The 13,645-nt window shown below is 41.4% G+C and overlaps 1 protein-coding gene across 9 annotated transcripts in view; it reads right to left on the bottom strand.

Moving 5' to 3' along the window:
• frmd4a (FERM domain containing 4A) overlaps positions 1 to 13,645 on the bottom strand; it is an 88,795-nt gene that overhangs the window by 40,141 nt on the left and 35,009 nt on the right. For 2 of the 9 annotated variants that reach the window (XM_037253323.1, XM_037253332.1), the window contains exon 1: positions 11,546 to 11,922. The exons of 3 other annotated variants lie outside the window; for them this stretch is intronic. In XM_037253323.1, the coding sequence (XP_037109218.1) occupies positions 11,546 to 11,638 (93 nt within the window). In that variant the 5' untranslated portion in view covers positions 11,639 to 11,922. Of the gene's footprint in view, positions 1 to 11,545; positions 11,926 to 13,645 lie in introns of those variants that run through there. 4 more of the 9 variants (XM_037253328.1, XM_037253324.1, XM_037253326.1 and 1 more) reach the window with 4 other exon arrangements.

Raw genomic sequence — 13,645 nt, 5'->3', positions numbered from 1 at the left:
AGAAATCTTTTCAAGTAAGTATAAATAAACAAAATAAGATCATGTACTTGCACAAGTGTGCACACCCCGCTGCTGTGTTCTGATATATATATATACACAGTTCAGAAAATCACAGTTCAGTAAATACAGTGTGGCTATTAGATCCATGTAAAACAGAGGATCTGAAAGTCCCCGAGTGGGATTTCCTCAGATATTCACCAGATTCTCTTTATAATCCGCTTGGATTACCATCCTACACTGGAGGCCCTAACCTTTGAACCGAAAACATTATAAGCCCTTTTATCCCCGTCACTAATGCCGCAGTTAAACATTGGAGGACCACTTCAAAAAAGTGATGTGAGGTCTGCTGGGGCTAGCCAGATTTATCAAGCAAGACACATAATCTCCAACAGGGTGAGGGACGAAATGTCTATATATATTTTTTGGGTGATACATCTGGGACTTGCCCTTTCCTTCCTTTGAGTGTAAAATTCTAATATCCTGCTCTCGTTAAAACTAATGCCGAGTCTTAAATCAGATTACAGTTGCGGCGTGGTGATCACGTGAGCCATGTGTGAGTGCGCCCCCATCCACAGTGCTGTAATTAATTGGTGGAATGCCGGCCGTGCACAGATTCAACCTCCTCGAACAGATTGTGATGATGGATGAGAAAGACAATTTGTTTTCCCTGTCACATACAGTAGCTGACAAATGTATCCATATACTCCTTGGAGGTCATGCAGCCCAGACGGGTCATTTGGGAAAATCCGGATATTTTCCTGATGTTGATGCTACAATTTTACATGAATTGACAATTTCTCAGTTTCCTTTCCTTTTTTCTCTTTAATAAATAACCAGGCCCATTGGTTAGTTTTATAACACAAACGTTGGCCCTGAGCACCAAAGTTTTGTAACGTGAGAAAATGTGGAAAGTGGAATGTGGAAGTTCAAAGATTATGACTACTCCCATGCCTCTGTGTAATCACTCCGCAAACTCGTGACGGAGCAGTGAAAGTGCTTTCCAGGCAAACTATGCAAATAAGACACTATCTGCAGACATGCAGCAAACGACTTGTTTGTGTGCTGACGCTGCCTTATCAAAAAAACATATATGCCTCCAGCGAGTCCCAAACAAATTGGAAAATGACTCCCCTCCAAAAAAATGGACAAACCAAAATAGGGTGGTGGGAAAGTTTAGAAACAAAGAGCAAGCTGCGCTCTCAAAGCCTTGGGAAAAGAAAATATCTTGGGGTGGGAGGGGAGTTAAAAAAAAGTTTCTCACATACAGAGATCCTGGCTTTGGCAAAGAGAACAAAGACAGACACCAGATTGGGACAGTCATGAAAATTCCTCAGAAGGACGTCACACAGGTTCAACCTCAAGCTCGCCTGGCTAAATACCTTCTTCTCTTAGATGAATATATTGCTATCCAAGCATATTATTCAAATAACAAAGATAAGATAGATATATGATGAAAACAAACAGCCATTGATGAGCAGTTGTTTTCTATGCTTTTAATGAACGTACGTACTTGCGGAAAACAATGATTTATAATCCAGTCTTCTTTTGAACCTTTTTTTTTTTCTTGTTCTTCCAAAATCGTACCAAAAAGTTTTGGGTAAATTATGCTATCAGGCGAAAAACGTGACTTCCTCCCACGTAAGGCATTTAAAACACACAATTCCAATCCAATTCATTCAGAGCTGCTCAACACCAATTAGCACAACTCCATCCACTAACCACGATCCTTTGTTTTGTTTTCCCTTATTTGGTTGGATTCTTTAGTTCTGCCACACTCCTGGGATATGTGCATAAATGATCGGTTATAAGGGGGGGAAATGGATGAGTGATGCTTGGTAAACGCTGGAGACTATGCTGGTGTTTAGTCAGATGTAGAACACAATTAGATTTTTTTTTTTAAAAAAAACATGCATTGTTGTCTGAGAAGTGTGATTCATTATGACACATACTCAAAGCATTCATTGTACATACCAAGTGAGTGAGTCTAGGTGTCATATTGACAGCATCAGAGGAAGCAGGGCTCCGAGGCAAAGCGGTGAGCCTTGGATATCCCCTTCCTGCAATATGACCCCCCCCCCCCCCCATTTGCCACCAACTAAGTCGCCCCACACCCCCACAGCACCAATAAGTGCTTCATCTTTGATTCTAGAACCTCATCAAGCCAATATATTGTTCATCTCTTAAAAGGACTGTTTTTGGAGGAGGATGTTTTGCAGGTGCCTTTTTTTTTCTCCGTGCGTCTCTCTACACCAGCAGGAGGCGGTAAAGAGGGGGATGTTTTGAGATGGTTGTGTCGGTTGGGTTTCCTTCAATTGTGCTGCTCTCCCTGAGGAGCCACAAGCAAACACAATGAATGAACATGCAAGACAGGTGGAGCTACTGTACAGGAGCCGTCCTCCATAAAGGCAAATGTTCTTAAACCTTTGACACCTTTTTACAACGTTTTCATTTTTAACAAGACAACCATAAAATATTTTTTGCAAACAAAGACCTATATTTTCAAGAACATTCCTGTTTTTTTTTAGATAAAAAAAGTATCTCTTTCAAAATAAAATCCAAAACATTAGGAGAACAAGTGTGTGTGCAGTTGTGATGGTGCCTGCTGCAAATGGGCCATGAGAAGCATGCAGGGAATACTAATGTCTCCATGAAAGCCCCGAGTCCAAGTTCAGAGATCTCCCGCCGAATACTGATGAAGCATTTTGCTGATTCACTGAGCAAAGATGTTTTTACTAAGCATTAAAAAAACATACAACTAATGAGAACATTAAGGCTATCAAAAGTGACCAAAGCATCCGTTTTAATTCAAGACGGCCTGGAGAAACAGTGAAAGCCAAATAAAGCTCCGTGCGTATTTGTCCCACTTTCAGATATCCATTGCAACACGAGCCGGCTTATTTGGCAGCGAGCGCTGTCCTCGCAACATCATTTCCTGGAAGTCTCTCTGTATCCTAAGCTGAACAATGACAAACAAAAAGCGGAGCAAAATCTGATCTCTCATACAGTGGCAGTATAAAAGTGTGTCAGTGTCGTTCTTGCAATTACCTTGACACTATCTCATTGGGGTTAATGGAGCAATGATTTTGGTCTACCACAGAGATGGCCAATTATTTTTTTTTCTACTGAGCGCCACGTATAGAATAAATGAGAGCGTGTGTGTGAGTGTGTGTGTGTGTGGGGGGGGGGCACTTCACCCGTGGGTCAACATATGCTAAGCAGTTAAGCATATTAAAATATTCATCGCAGTTATTGGTGACAAGGCAAAATGTTATTATGTTTTGACTATGTATTTTTAATGGAAATATAGTGTGCTACTCCCTAACATTCATTTACAATTGTAATAAAAAAGTGAGTACTTGTATAAATATATATATGTATAACTAAAAATAACTTTTTTCAATTTATTGTGTAGCATTCACATGTATTTACCATTTTGAATGATAAAATTCTTACCATTTTTAATGATTTTTTTATTCCACATTAAAAGGGGAAGTCAAATAAAAACTGTTCTTTGCATGTTCTAGGCAACCCCCACTACATTAAACATGTCATTCTGACTCATGCTTTGTTTGCGGAATATGAATCAAGCACCAAAATCCACTTGGTTTGATCCATCTCAGGATGCGGCCATTTTACCAATTCTAAATGTCATCACAGAAACTTGCAGCTCAGCTAACAACCACAAATGGCCCCCAGATCAACTTTTGGACACACAACGTGGCACATTATGGCACAATCCATCACAGTGACAGCCCTTTTTTTGGTCATCTTTTGAGTTTAAAGCCTACCTGGTAGAGTGGCCTTAAAGCAAACACATGATGGTGTAATAGAAAAACATGATGCCAGAGGAGGCCAGAGTGCCTCCATGAGCAGACAGTTGGTGTGACATCCACAGGTGCATCTTGTCTCTTTAAACACCCACATGAGCCATCACAGGAAAAATCTCCCAACGCCACGGCAATGATCAGCCTTTAATTTCCTCCTGAGACCACTAAGATCAAATAATTGGGTCACCTCTGGATAGGAGCCAGAGAGAGCTGCCCTGTGTGCTTTTTCTCTCGTCAAGGTCAAAGCCCTGCGAGTTGAATGTAGCTAATGGTCTCCAGTGACCCTCTCTTCTTCACCCCCCACTTACTCTCCCACTCAAGTCACATTTCTCCGGTCCCAGTCGCAGCCATAAAAACAAACATTCCCACTAAGGAAATGCAGATGCTCTACGAGTGGCTGTCGCTCTCTCTTTGTCCGGTTGTCTTTAAAGTCATACACACAACTGTTTGCATTGCTGCAAAAGCTGAGATAAACAATGTCCATGTGTGAATATTTAGAAATTATTTGATTCTATGATAATTAGCCTGTCAACTAAACGAGGCTAACAAACAAGGTTTGGATGAAGATTTTGATGGTTAAATATTGAGTCTATTTGATCTCAAATCGTATTTCCTTATTTAAATGACTGGAAATGCCATTAATCAATTTCAGCCGCCCAAAACCCAGAAAAATGTTCATAATGCATATAAAAAATAGAAAAGATAAACAACCGTTTCCTAATCTGTGTCTTCTGATTCAGAAGATGAATGTGTGGCCTGAGAAACAGATGGCTGTTCGAAAAGCGTCACACTTCCGCAAGTTGGAAGCTTCTCTAGATGACATCATGGGAGCAGAATGTCCCCTTAGTCTGGAGTTTTAGCCCATTTAAAAGGAACAAGCGCATAGTTTCTCACAAGCCTATCTCAGGACCTTCTCAGCAGTGTCCTGAGAAAACCTGTAGGAATGCACAGCATTCCTACAATGTGATTTTTCCAACATGAATCAGGAGCAACGTCGGAAGGTTGGAAACGTGCACCTCCGCGTAGGCCCTAATTTACGACAGGAGTAAATATTTGTCGAGGTGAGAGCTGCAGGGTTAGGGACCGCACTGAACTGTTCCCATGATTCCCTGTGTGCGCTTGTTGCACTGAATCCTGGGAAAGGTCACACGATGGGCCCACTAATGTAAACAATCAGTGACAGCTGGTCAGATATAAAAATACCAGTTATGATTGACAGGTTAACTGTTGTTTTTTGCCTCTCTCACTCTGAAACAGCACAGTAACCTCTGCATTCCAAAACCAAATAACTTTGTATTAAAGTCGACAAAACAATCACTAGTACTGCAGTTTATTGAGGCCCTTACAGTAGTTGTGAAAGTCTTCTTTGTTTAGGTCTGCATGATTTTATTATACTGTCTCGTGGTTGCCAAGTTGTGTCCACTAAAAGGAACCAAAAATATTTACTTTTTTACATTCTGATGAATTATGCTATTATGTTTCTTTTATAAAGTAAAACATTAGAGTGTTATTCTCTTTTTAATTTTAAAAAAGCATCACATAAAAACTTTGAATCTTAAGGCACTACAGTACTATTAATTTTTTTTGGGTTGTGTGTGACATTTTTGTAATGTCAAATATGTGCCTTATAAAGATTGAAAAAATGCACTAAATAATCAGAGTGCCGCAACATCAAATGACAAAATACAAACAGTCGATGACGCAATGATTATACAAAGCCACTGCTCAAGCCACCACTTTGAATGATCTTGTTTCTCATCCCTTCGAGGCTCCACTGTACTAACTAGAAATCTAATCAGGTCATCGATAACAAGTTTCGGTCTTTTTCATCTGTGTGTTCCCTTCTTAACCTTTTGCCTCTTCTTCTCCACTCTATGTATCTCTCCTCGGCTTCTCATGAGGAGCTTCTCTCATTCCTCCTCCTGCTTTTATCTTCACTCAGGCATATGCATGAAGCATGAAGTGGCAGAGGGGGCGCACTGAAGGGAAATGGGTCAAAAACCGTATGAATGCACAAAAAGCAGTGTCATGTGAAGCTCTCCGGCGTAAACAAATGTAAATGTATGTGCAAAAATTTGACCAAAGACCACAGGCAAATAATCATTTCAACTCACTACTTCCAGTGTTTGCTAGATTAATGTCGTTGCTAACACATAATGTGAAATGCAATAGGCGTGGGCTAACTATCATCTATGTTGAACAACACATATTAGTGCCGTACTAAGGAGCAGAGGGAAGAGGCGCTGCCTCCACATTTCCATTTCATTTCCATTTCCATCTGTCTGTCTTACACTGGCACCAGGTGACCAAGGCACGCAGAGCAAAAATATTTGGTTCTTTTCTTTTCCTCAATGCATTTTAATGGCTGTAAACCACACACGAATACCCGTGGGTCAACTGTAATGTTATTTCCATTTAATAGAATGGAGAAAGATGATTTGAGATACAAGTGATTTGATTTTCTGGCATGGTAAAAACGAATGGAGCACCACTGTACCTTGAGTTTTGGCTTGCAACACAAAGCAAAAAAAATAAATTGGGGTAATTGGTAAATCAAGGTAACACTGTATACTGAAATGATGACCTTGTGTCAGTTGACTCACAAATTGACTTAAATTAAATAAATTGAAGTCAATAAATTCTAAAATTGGATCATTTCCCAATGGTTTCTCCCGGCACTGTTGGTTGCGAATCAGTGTGTGCCGCTAACAGTACAGCTGGGACGAGAAGTGACATGCATGGATTGAGTGTGATGGAAATTCAATTCCGATCACTCTCATTTAATTTGATTGTGTTAGAGGTGCAAGCATGAAAATCAATAACATAATGTGGCTTGAGAGAGGGATGACGACAGCGTATGTGTGTGAGTGCTTTGTTTTCCACGGTAATTCATATATGTGCACAGAATATCACATATGTAAAGGAAACCTTTGAGTTATCAGGACTATCTGGTAAACAATTTGAGCCAGTGAATGAATCATAATAAAGAGTGCAGCAAGCACATTCAAAAAGCAACAACAGAAAATATATGCGCTCCAGCTAATCATTCTCTCCATCCACTTTGGCTTGCAGATAAATATTAATGAGGATTACCATGTTCTTGCAGTACACCCACAGGAAAACAAGGGAGGGGGGAAGAAATACTCTCTCACTCTCTGTCCTTCATGCACATGCGTTATTGCACGCAAACACATGCACACACACACTAGATTGTACACGCAAAAGAAAAATGCAAAGAATAAAAGGTGGCTTGGATTAAGCCACTCAATAAAAGAAAGAAAACACACACACAATAGACGGACGGCGCTTCATAAGAGACTTTTTTTCTGGTAGGTGGGATCTCAGGGATGTCAACGATTGTGCCACACAAAGACAGGAAGACGAGACCCCACAGACACCTACACAAATACTTCAGACTGTCCACACCATAAAGAAATGTCCAAATAATGAGTCGTTAACAAGAATGGTGCCACACAAAGGCAGGAACACAAGACCCCCCCCCTCCACAAAATGGGATAGCTAAGACCGCGCCACACAAACACAAAAATTCAAAAATTCCACGTAAAATGTCAAAATAATCAAAAGTATGATACCGCCAAAGTAGCAAGACAAGTACACAAACACAATGAATACGATTACGTCATAATGTCTTCTTTTGTTCTCCTTGCTGTCTAACAAAGAGCGCAAATATTCACCAATATGACAGCAATCTGTATTTTGGTTGTCCCTGTTATCCCTCCCTCTCTTTGAGCACTCCTCCCCTTGCCAGAACACATTTCTGCAAATAAAGGAGCAGAGATAATGATGTCATCTTTCCAAGCTGTGTGAAAGTGGCAAAGAGGAACCCCCACCACCACCTCAGTCTCTCAAGATGTTTTGCCAAGGACAGGAAGCCACTCTCTCCATAGCTACCCTTCACAGAGAGAGTGGGAGAGAGAGCGAGAGAGACAGAGCGAGAGATTGAGTGGTCGATTGGCGTCACCTTCCACCGGCAGCCAAAAGGCTTCAACTCATTTGATCTTGGACGCAGCTGCGCCGCATGGCCATAGGTTTGATTTTTGGATGGGGAATAAAGGATATTGGAGAGGAAAAAAAAATCACAGCATAGCGTGATGAAAGGGTGGGAGTCTCTTCATTCCCTCCCTTCGTGCCCCCTCCCTTCTCAAAAATATTCAGCCTTGGGGAGGCGAGGGGGGTTCCCTTTCAAGGCGGGCAGGGGAGGGAGAGGCGAGTGGGGCCTGCAGTGGATGCCCAGCCTCCAGCCTTCAGCTCCAGTTTCTCACAACTCTTTCTTCCTCCCTCTTTCACCGCCCTTTGTCTCAATAATTGGACTGACCGGCCTCAGCGTTCCTGCCTGAAGTCCTGGAAGGCTCGGTGAGATCAATATGTTGGCTCCCACTTCAAATGACAATTCGGCATCTGCAGCATGGCGAGTGTAAACACAAACACACATAGCCTTATTGCGGTTTACTTTTTTGCGGTATTGTGGATTTTTATAAATTTGGTGATCCAGTCCAAGTTTAATCTCCCACACTTGCTTCCCCCAACATTCTAAAAACATGCATGTTAGGTCTCACCTGCAACCCTAATTTTCTATAGAAAATGGACGGATGGTTGGTTGGACTACGACAAACTCTACAAATTGAGGGTCACTGGAATTCTGTGATTCTCCATGTGGGTGACATTTCTCCAAATGAACCCTGACTGTAATGTGTGCACAATTGGATCATCTTGATGAGGATTGGACTTTGAGTGCACTTGATCCACATGGCTGACCTTCTCCATGATTGGCGCCGACAGGATGTTTAAACGTAACGAGGATCGATTAGTATTCCTGTCTCACTTCCCCCCCACTTTTAAAGGGCCAATATATAGGGAGGTGAATTACAGTCAGGCTATTGTCTGCATTGTTCTGCTGCTGAATGTGTTTGGCAAACAAGTGGGTGAACTGCTTTTCTGGGGCCAGGCCAGCCTTCTACTTTGCTGCTCCCTTATTGACGTTTTCTCAAAGAACATTTTAACCCCACAAAGTTCGAAATTGTCAGCCCTGAATTATGTGCCAAGATTGTGATGCAACTGCTAAAGTGTTAAAGTGGTGAAAGCCACCTTATTAAAAAGAGGGTTGGTTTTCCCCAAGGAAAAATTGGGAGCGGCGCAAGCAAAAAAAAAAAAAAAAAAGGTTTCTGGTGAGAAAATTGGAAGTGTCAGTGGAAGAGCCAAACAAATTAGTGAGTTACTTGCCCTCATCCGTTTTTGAATGTGCAAAGCTTTACTAAATCAGGTCCTGAATGTTTTGTTGACGTCTGGCTCCTTCTCATGCCGTCTCATTCCCTTGTTTGTTATTTTGCTTTACCTAATTTCACAGTAAAAGCTTGAGCAGCTTAAAGTGATAGCGGTTAACAAAGTCGAGCGATAATCCTAATTCAGACTGCTGAACAGAGGTAAACATCTCCACAACAACAAGCTGTTTATACTCTCTGCTATTTAACATAAAGGGGACACAATACGGTATAAAAACTTTTCAAGTAAATAGTCGAGTTTCTGAGAAGAATGCCTTCTGCCATTTAGCGGAAAAGCTTTTACTTGTGCATGTCACTACATGTCGCTGGCTCAGACAGATGTACAAAGATACATTAGATCATGTCATAAAAAAAAAAACAGGGTGAAAAGTGGGCTATCGCTCTTGAGCCCTGGGCTATTTATTATGAAGGCATGCCACAGACATAATAGTTCTCCTTTAATATTTGCTTTCCATGCCAGGTCGTCAACACAAGTCAGCCGAGTGTGACAAGTTGCACAAGGAGAGAAATTGCAAATGTATTTTTTTGCTTAGTTAAGGGCTTCTTTCGTCTTCACCCTGAAGATACCAATCATTTTAGATACATCCATCACTTACGGCGACATGGAAGGATTCTTCTGCAGTAAATGAGTGACAGGGAAGAGAATTTCATTTCAAAGAAAGAAATGCAAGAGCATCCATTAAAATAACACATCTCCATGGTAACAAATGGCAATTTGAAGAAAGCAACGTGCATGCAACGTGCACTAAGATAGTATGCATGTGTGCTACTCAATGCTGGGGGCTCTTTAGAAACCTGCTTCCCTCATGTCCTAATTGCACTCAACCGCTTCTTACCTTCAAGGCAGACACATTTCTTGAACATTCGGGAAACATTTTCTGCGGGGATTATAACCACGAGGCTAACAATTTGGATTCTAACAAAGAAAATGATTCATCCAAATGAATTCATAACACACTAGTACTAGTACTGGAACCTATGGCCTATGTTTTAATTAAAAAAGGCCATCCTAGAATAGTACATACAAAAAGAATTCTCCTCACGTCTGCCATGAAAAACTCCACCTTGCTTTTGCGGAAAGGTCAATGCATGACTTTTGTTTATATCCAGACATTTTTCTGAAGTGAGAGGATGCACACACCACAAGTAACTCCCACTGCGTGTACTTAAACCCAGCAGGTCTGCAAGTTGAAGAAAGAGGATGAGAATATGAGATTGCAATCACAGCGCCGACCTTCCCCCCGTTATGCTGCCAGAAAATCTGCAGCAAGCGAGTTGATTTCACGAGTATGGCAGACGCAATTACGTCAGGCGGTGAGTATTCATCTTCCTCAGTAGTTACATGACAACAGGTAGATTACATTTCAAAAGTTTCACTAATGGAGAGGCAAGGTGGTGTACACCCTGGACGAGTCACCTGCCAATCACAGGGCATCAACATGTATTCCCTCCTAAAGACCATTGAGAGTCTTCAAGACGCTGAGAGAAAATCCACAAAACGGAGGAGATTCAACCCCCAAGCCCACGATCGTGAGGCAGATATGCAAACCACTTGTCTACCGTGCTGCCTCCAGCGTAGCGAACTCATGTTATTTCGACAGCTCCACTCCTGTGTGCATTCAAAGAGAAGAAGTACAAAGAGAATTCTCTGCGGAGCTTGTGGCGTTTACATGACTCGCACGCTACAAAAGAAGATTCCAAATACATGCCATCCTGTAATCTAATGTTGGCCTCGCTTAAAATACCTTTTCATAATTTTTGTAAACAATTGGCACTAGGGTACTTGCGGATGGCAGAAAGCGATTGACTACCACGCAACAATTTGACCTGCGCTGACATTGAGCGTGACACATCTGTACCACAACATCAGCGAATGAGCTTCTACATGTGGTAGACAACTTTTCTGAAAAACACAACAGGTGAATGATTCATTGAGCTGGCAAGTTGCAGCTTGTCTTTACCAACCCGTGAAGAATAACTGTGTGGCACGCACATTCCATGTTTAAGTCTGCTGGAAAACCATTATCTTGCATCTGCATCCACTGACACACAATGTGCATTACAAACTGAGCTCTGGTAGTCCAAAGATGATGTGCAAAAAAGCTCCCAGACCCCTCACTGTCACTTCAAATATGTTGAGACGAGTATTCCCACTGTCCCCTCTGACAACCTTGAACTATCAGAGAGATGGCGGAATACATTAGAGATGGGCCCAGAATTGACAGACACACTAGTAATTGTTCACTGCGGAGATTAAAAGCTTTGCTCTTGACTTGCCTCCAACTTCAAACTAATACCGTCCCCTGGATTAGCCTAGAACCGCTTCTAGTCCCATTTACTCACACACACACAGACACACACACAAAACAAGGGAACCTGGTCCAAAGAGCGCATGAAAAGGGAAACCCGGGTCCTCACCCGTTCACCACTGTTCCTGCGAAGAGTCCCGACCGGCAGTTTGAGCATCAGCCGGCGGGTCCTCCCGGGCGTCACTGCTCCCTGGACCAGCATGGTACGCTCCAGAGTGTCCGTGGGCGTGTGAGCATGTGTGCCGCCGTGGGAAGTTGGCGTGGGCGTCCTCGCCGTCCCGTCCAGCCTGGAAGCCGGGATCCACGCGAGCTTTCCCGCGTGCACCAGTTACAAAAAGAGGGTGCTTGCGAGGCGTGCAGTGTTGCTTAGAATAAGGATAAATTCTAAGTTCCTTTCTTTGTTGTGAACACGCTGTCCATTCCGCCGTGCTCCACACTCTGTGCTAAATGAGTGAGTGAGAGTGGGAGGGAGAGGGAGACGCTTTTGTCTCTCCTCCTCTCAGTCTGACAGCGGCAACCCACTCCCCCTACACTTACCCTCCCCTTTCTCCTTCCTTACTTCCTCCAGTAGGGGGGTTTATCCAGGTCACTGGATTAATGTGACGTCATTGATGTTATTAGCGTACGCGCCCGGGTCGTGTGAGCCAATCGCTGTAATAATCGAATTAGAAAAATTAGGAAAATATTGATAAAACGGAATAAAATAAAATAAGAATAATAAAATGGAATAAAATAAAATAAGAATAAGTAAATTCTTTTATAATGAATGAAACCATAATCAATTAACCAATTTAACAAATGAAAAATATAGTTTTTACATATTTAATTTTTTAGAATAAAACTAATTATAAAATGTTGCATTTTATGTGATAAATGACTACGAAATAATTTTGTAAAGATAATAAAAATACTTTTTAACTAATTCTAGTGGGAGAAACACGCAAAATTAATATGCACGATTCTTGAAAGGAATTGAACTAAATTACAAAATTATCCTAACGGAGAAATTACTATAGAACACAGACAATACATTTTAAATCATTCATTTTAAGTGTATTCTTTTTATTGAATTGAACTATAATTTATCATTTCACTATACATATTTTAATACCAATATTCTGAGAATTACTGTAACAAATTTCAGAGGACTATTAATAAGACTGTGATCGACAATTTCATTAATTAATCACATAAATGATCAGAGCACCATACAGTACTTGTCGTATAACATTAGGTGATTCGCCCACCCACTGGGATCACGTATGTGTGTGTGAGGGGACCTCAAAAGGAAAATGGGATTTTTTTTTTGCCATCTGGTAGGGAGATTATCAATGAAATCCCACATCAAGCTTTCTCTCTCTGCGCTGTCTGGATTTAGGGGGAGGGGTGGCAGGAGGGATCACACACAAACAGTGAAGTCAAGCCTACATTATTCTAATGCAAGATACATCATCTATATGCAAAATAGTCAGAAAATTAGCCAGATTTATCCGAACAAACTCAGGCACTCATTCGGATCAGCGCCTATTCAGCTGAGTCAGTGGTCTTGCCTTCAGCTTCCAGTCGGGTGGTCTATACATGTCCATTAGAACTATTGGACCTCTGAGATATGGCTGCACCCACCGAGTCGCTGTCATATTCTCATCATCACTCATCCCCGAGCCCGGGCGGGCTCCGCACATCAATACTAAGGTTGGCTGATTAATGGGAGAGGATCAATGCACGTGCACACAGACATATGGTGGATATAAAAACTCTACACGCTCTGGTTCAAATGCCAGGTTTTTGTGATATAAATTACGAGATAAATAATTTCACAATTTTTTTTTTTTTTTTTTTTAAACAACTTCAATAATGTGTTTTTTATCACTGGCGATGTGGCCGTGTTCAGAATTAACTAAGTTATTATCAAGCATTGGTCTTATTTTTAGATGGAACTTAGTCAAGGTGGAGGGAATTATGGACTACTCCAAATAGCAGTCAGTATAAGCACCAAAACATCCAGCTTCTGTCATAAGGCAAAAAAATGTCAGGGAAAGCCTACGAAACCAGCAAAACTTTCAATGTAACAATGGCAGGAGTGTGCTTATTCCCATTTAACATGAATGTTAATTCTGAGCACAGTCCCATGTTAATCTGCAATTTGAACATGGGTGTGTAAACCTTTTATACTTACTTTTATACTTACAACAATCACTGATCTAACTGT

Source organism: Syngnathus acus, chromosome 6 (genome assembly GCF_901709675.1).
Source record: "Syngnathus acus chromosome 6, fSynAcu1.2, whole genome shotgun sequence".
Classification (NCBI taxonomy): domain Eukaryota; kingdom Metazoa; phylum Chordata; class Actinopteri; order Syngnathiformes; family Syngnathidae; genus Syngnathus; species Syngnathus acus.
The sequence above is the reverse complement of the archived record's forward strand: the minus strand, read 5'-3'. Positions and strand labels throughout refer to the sequence as shown.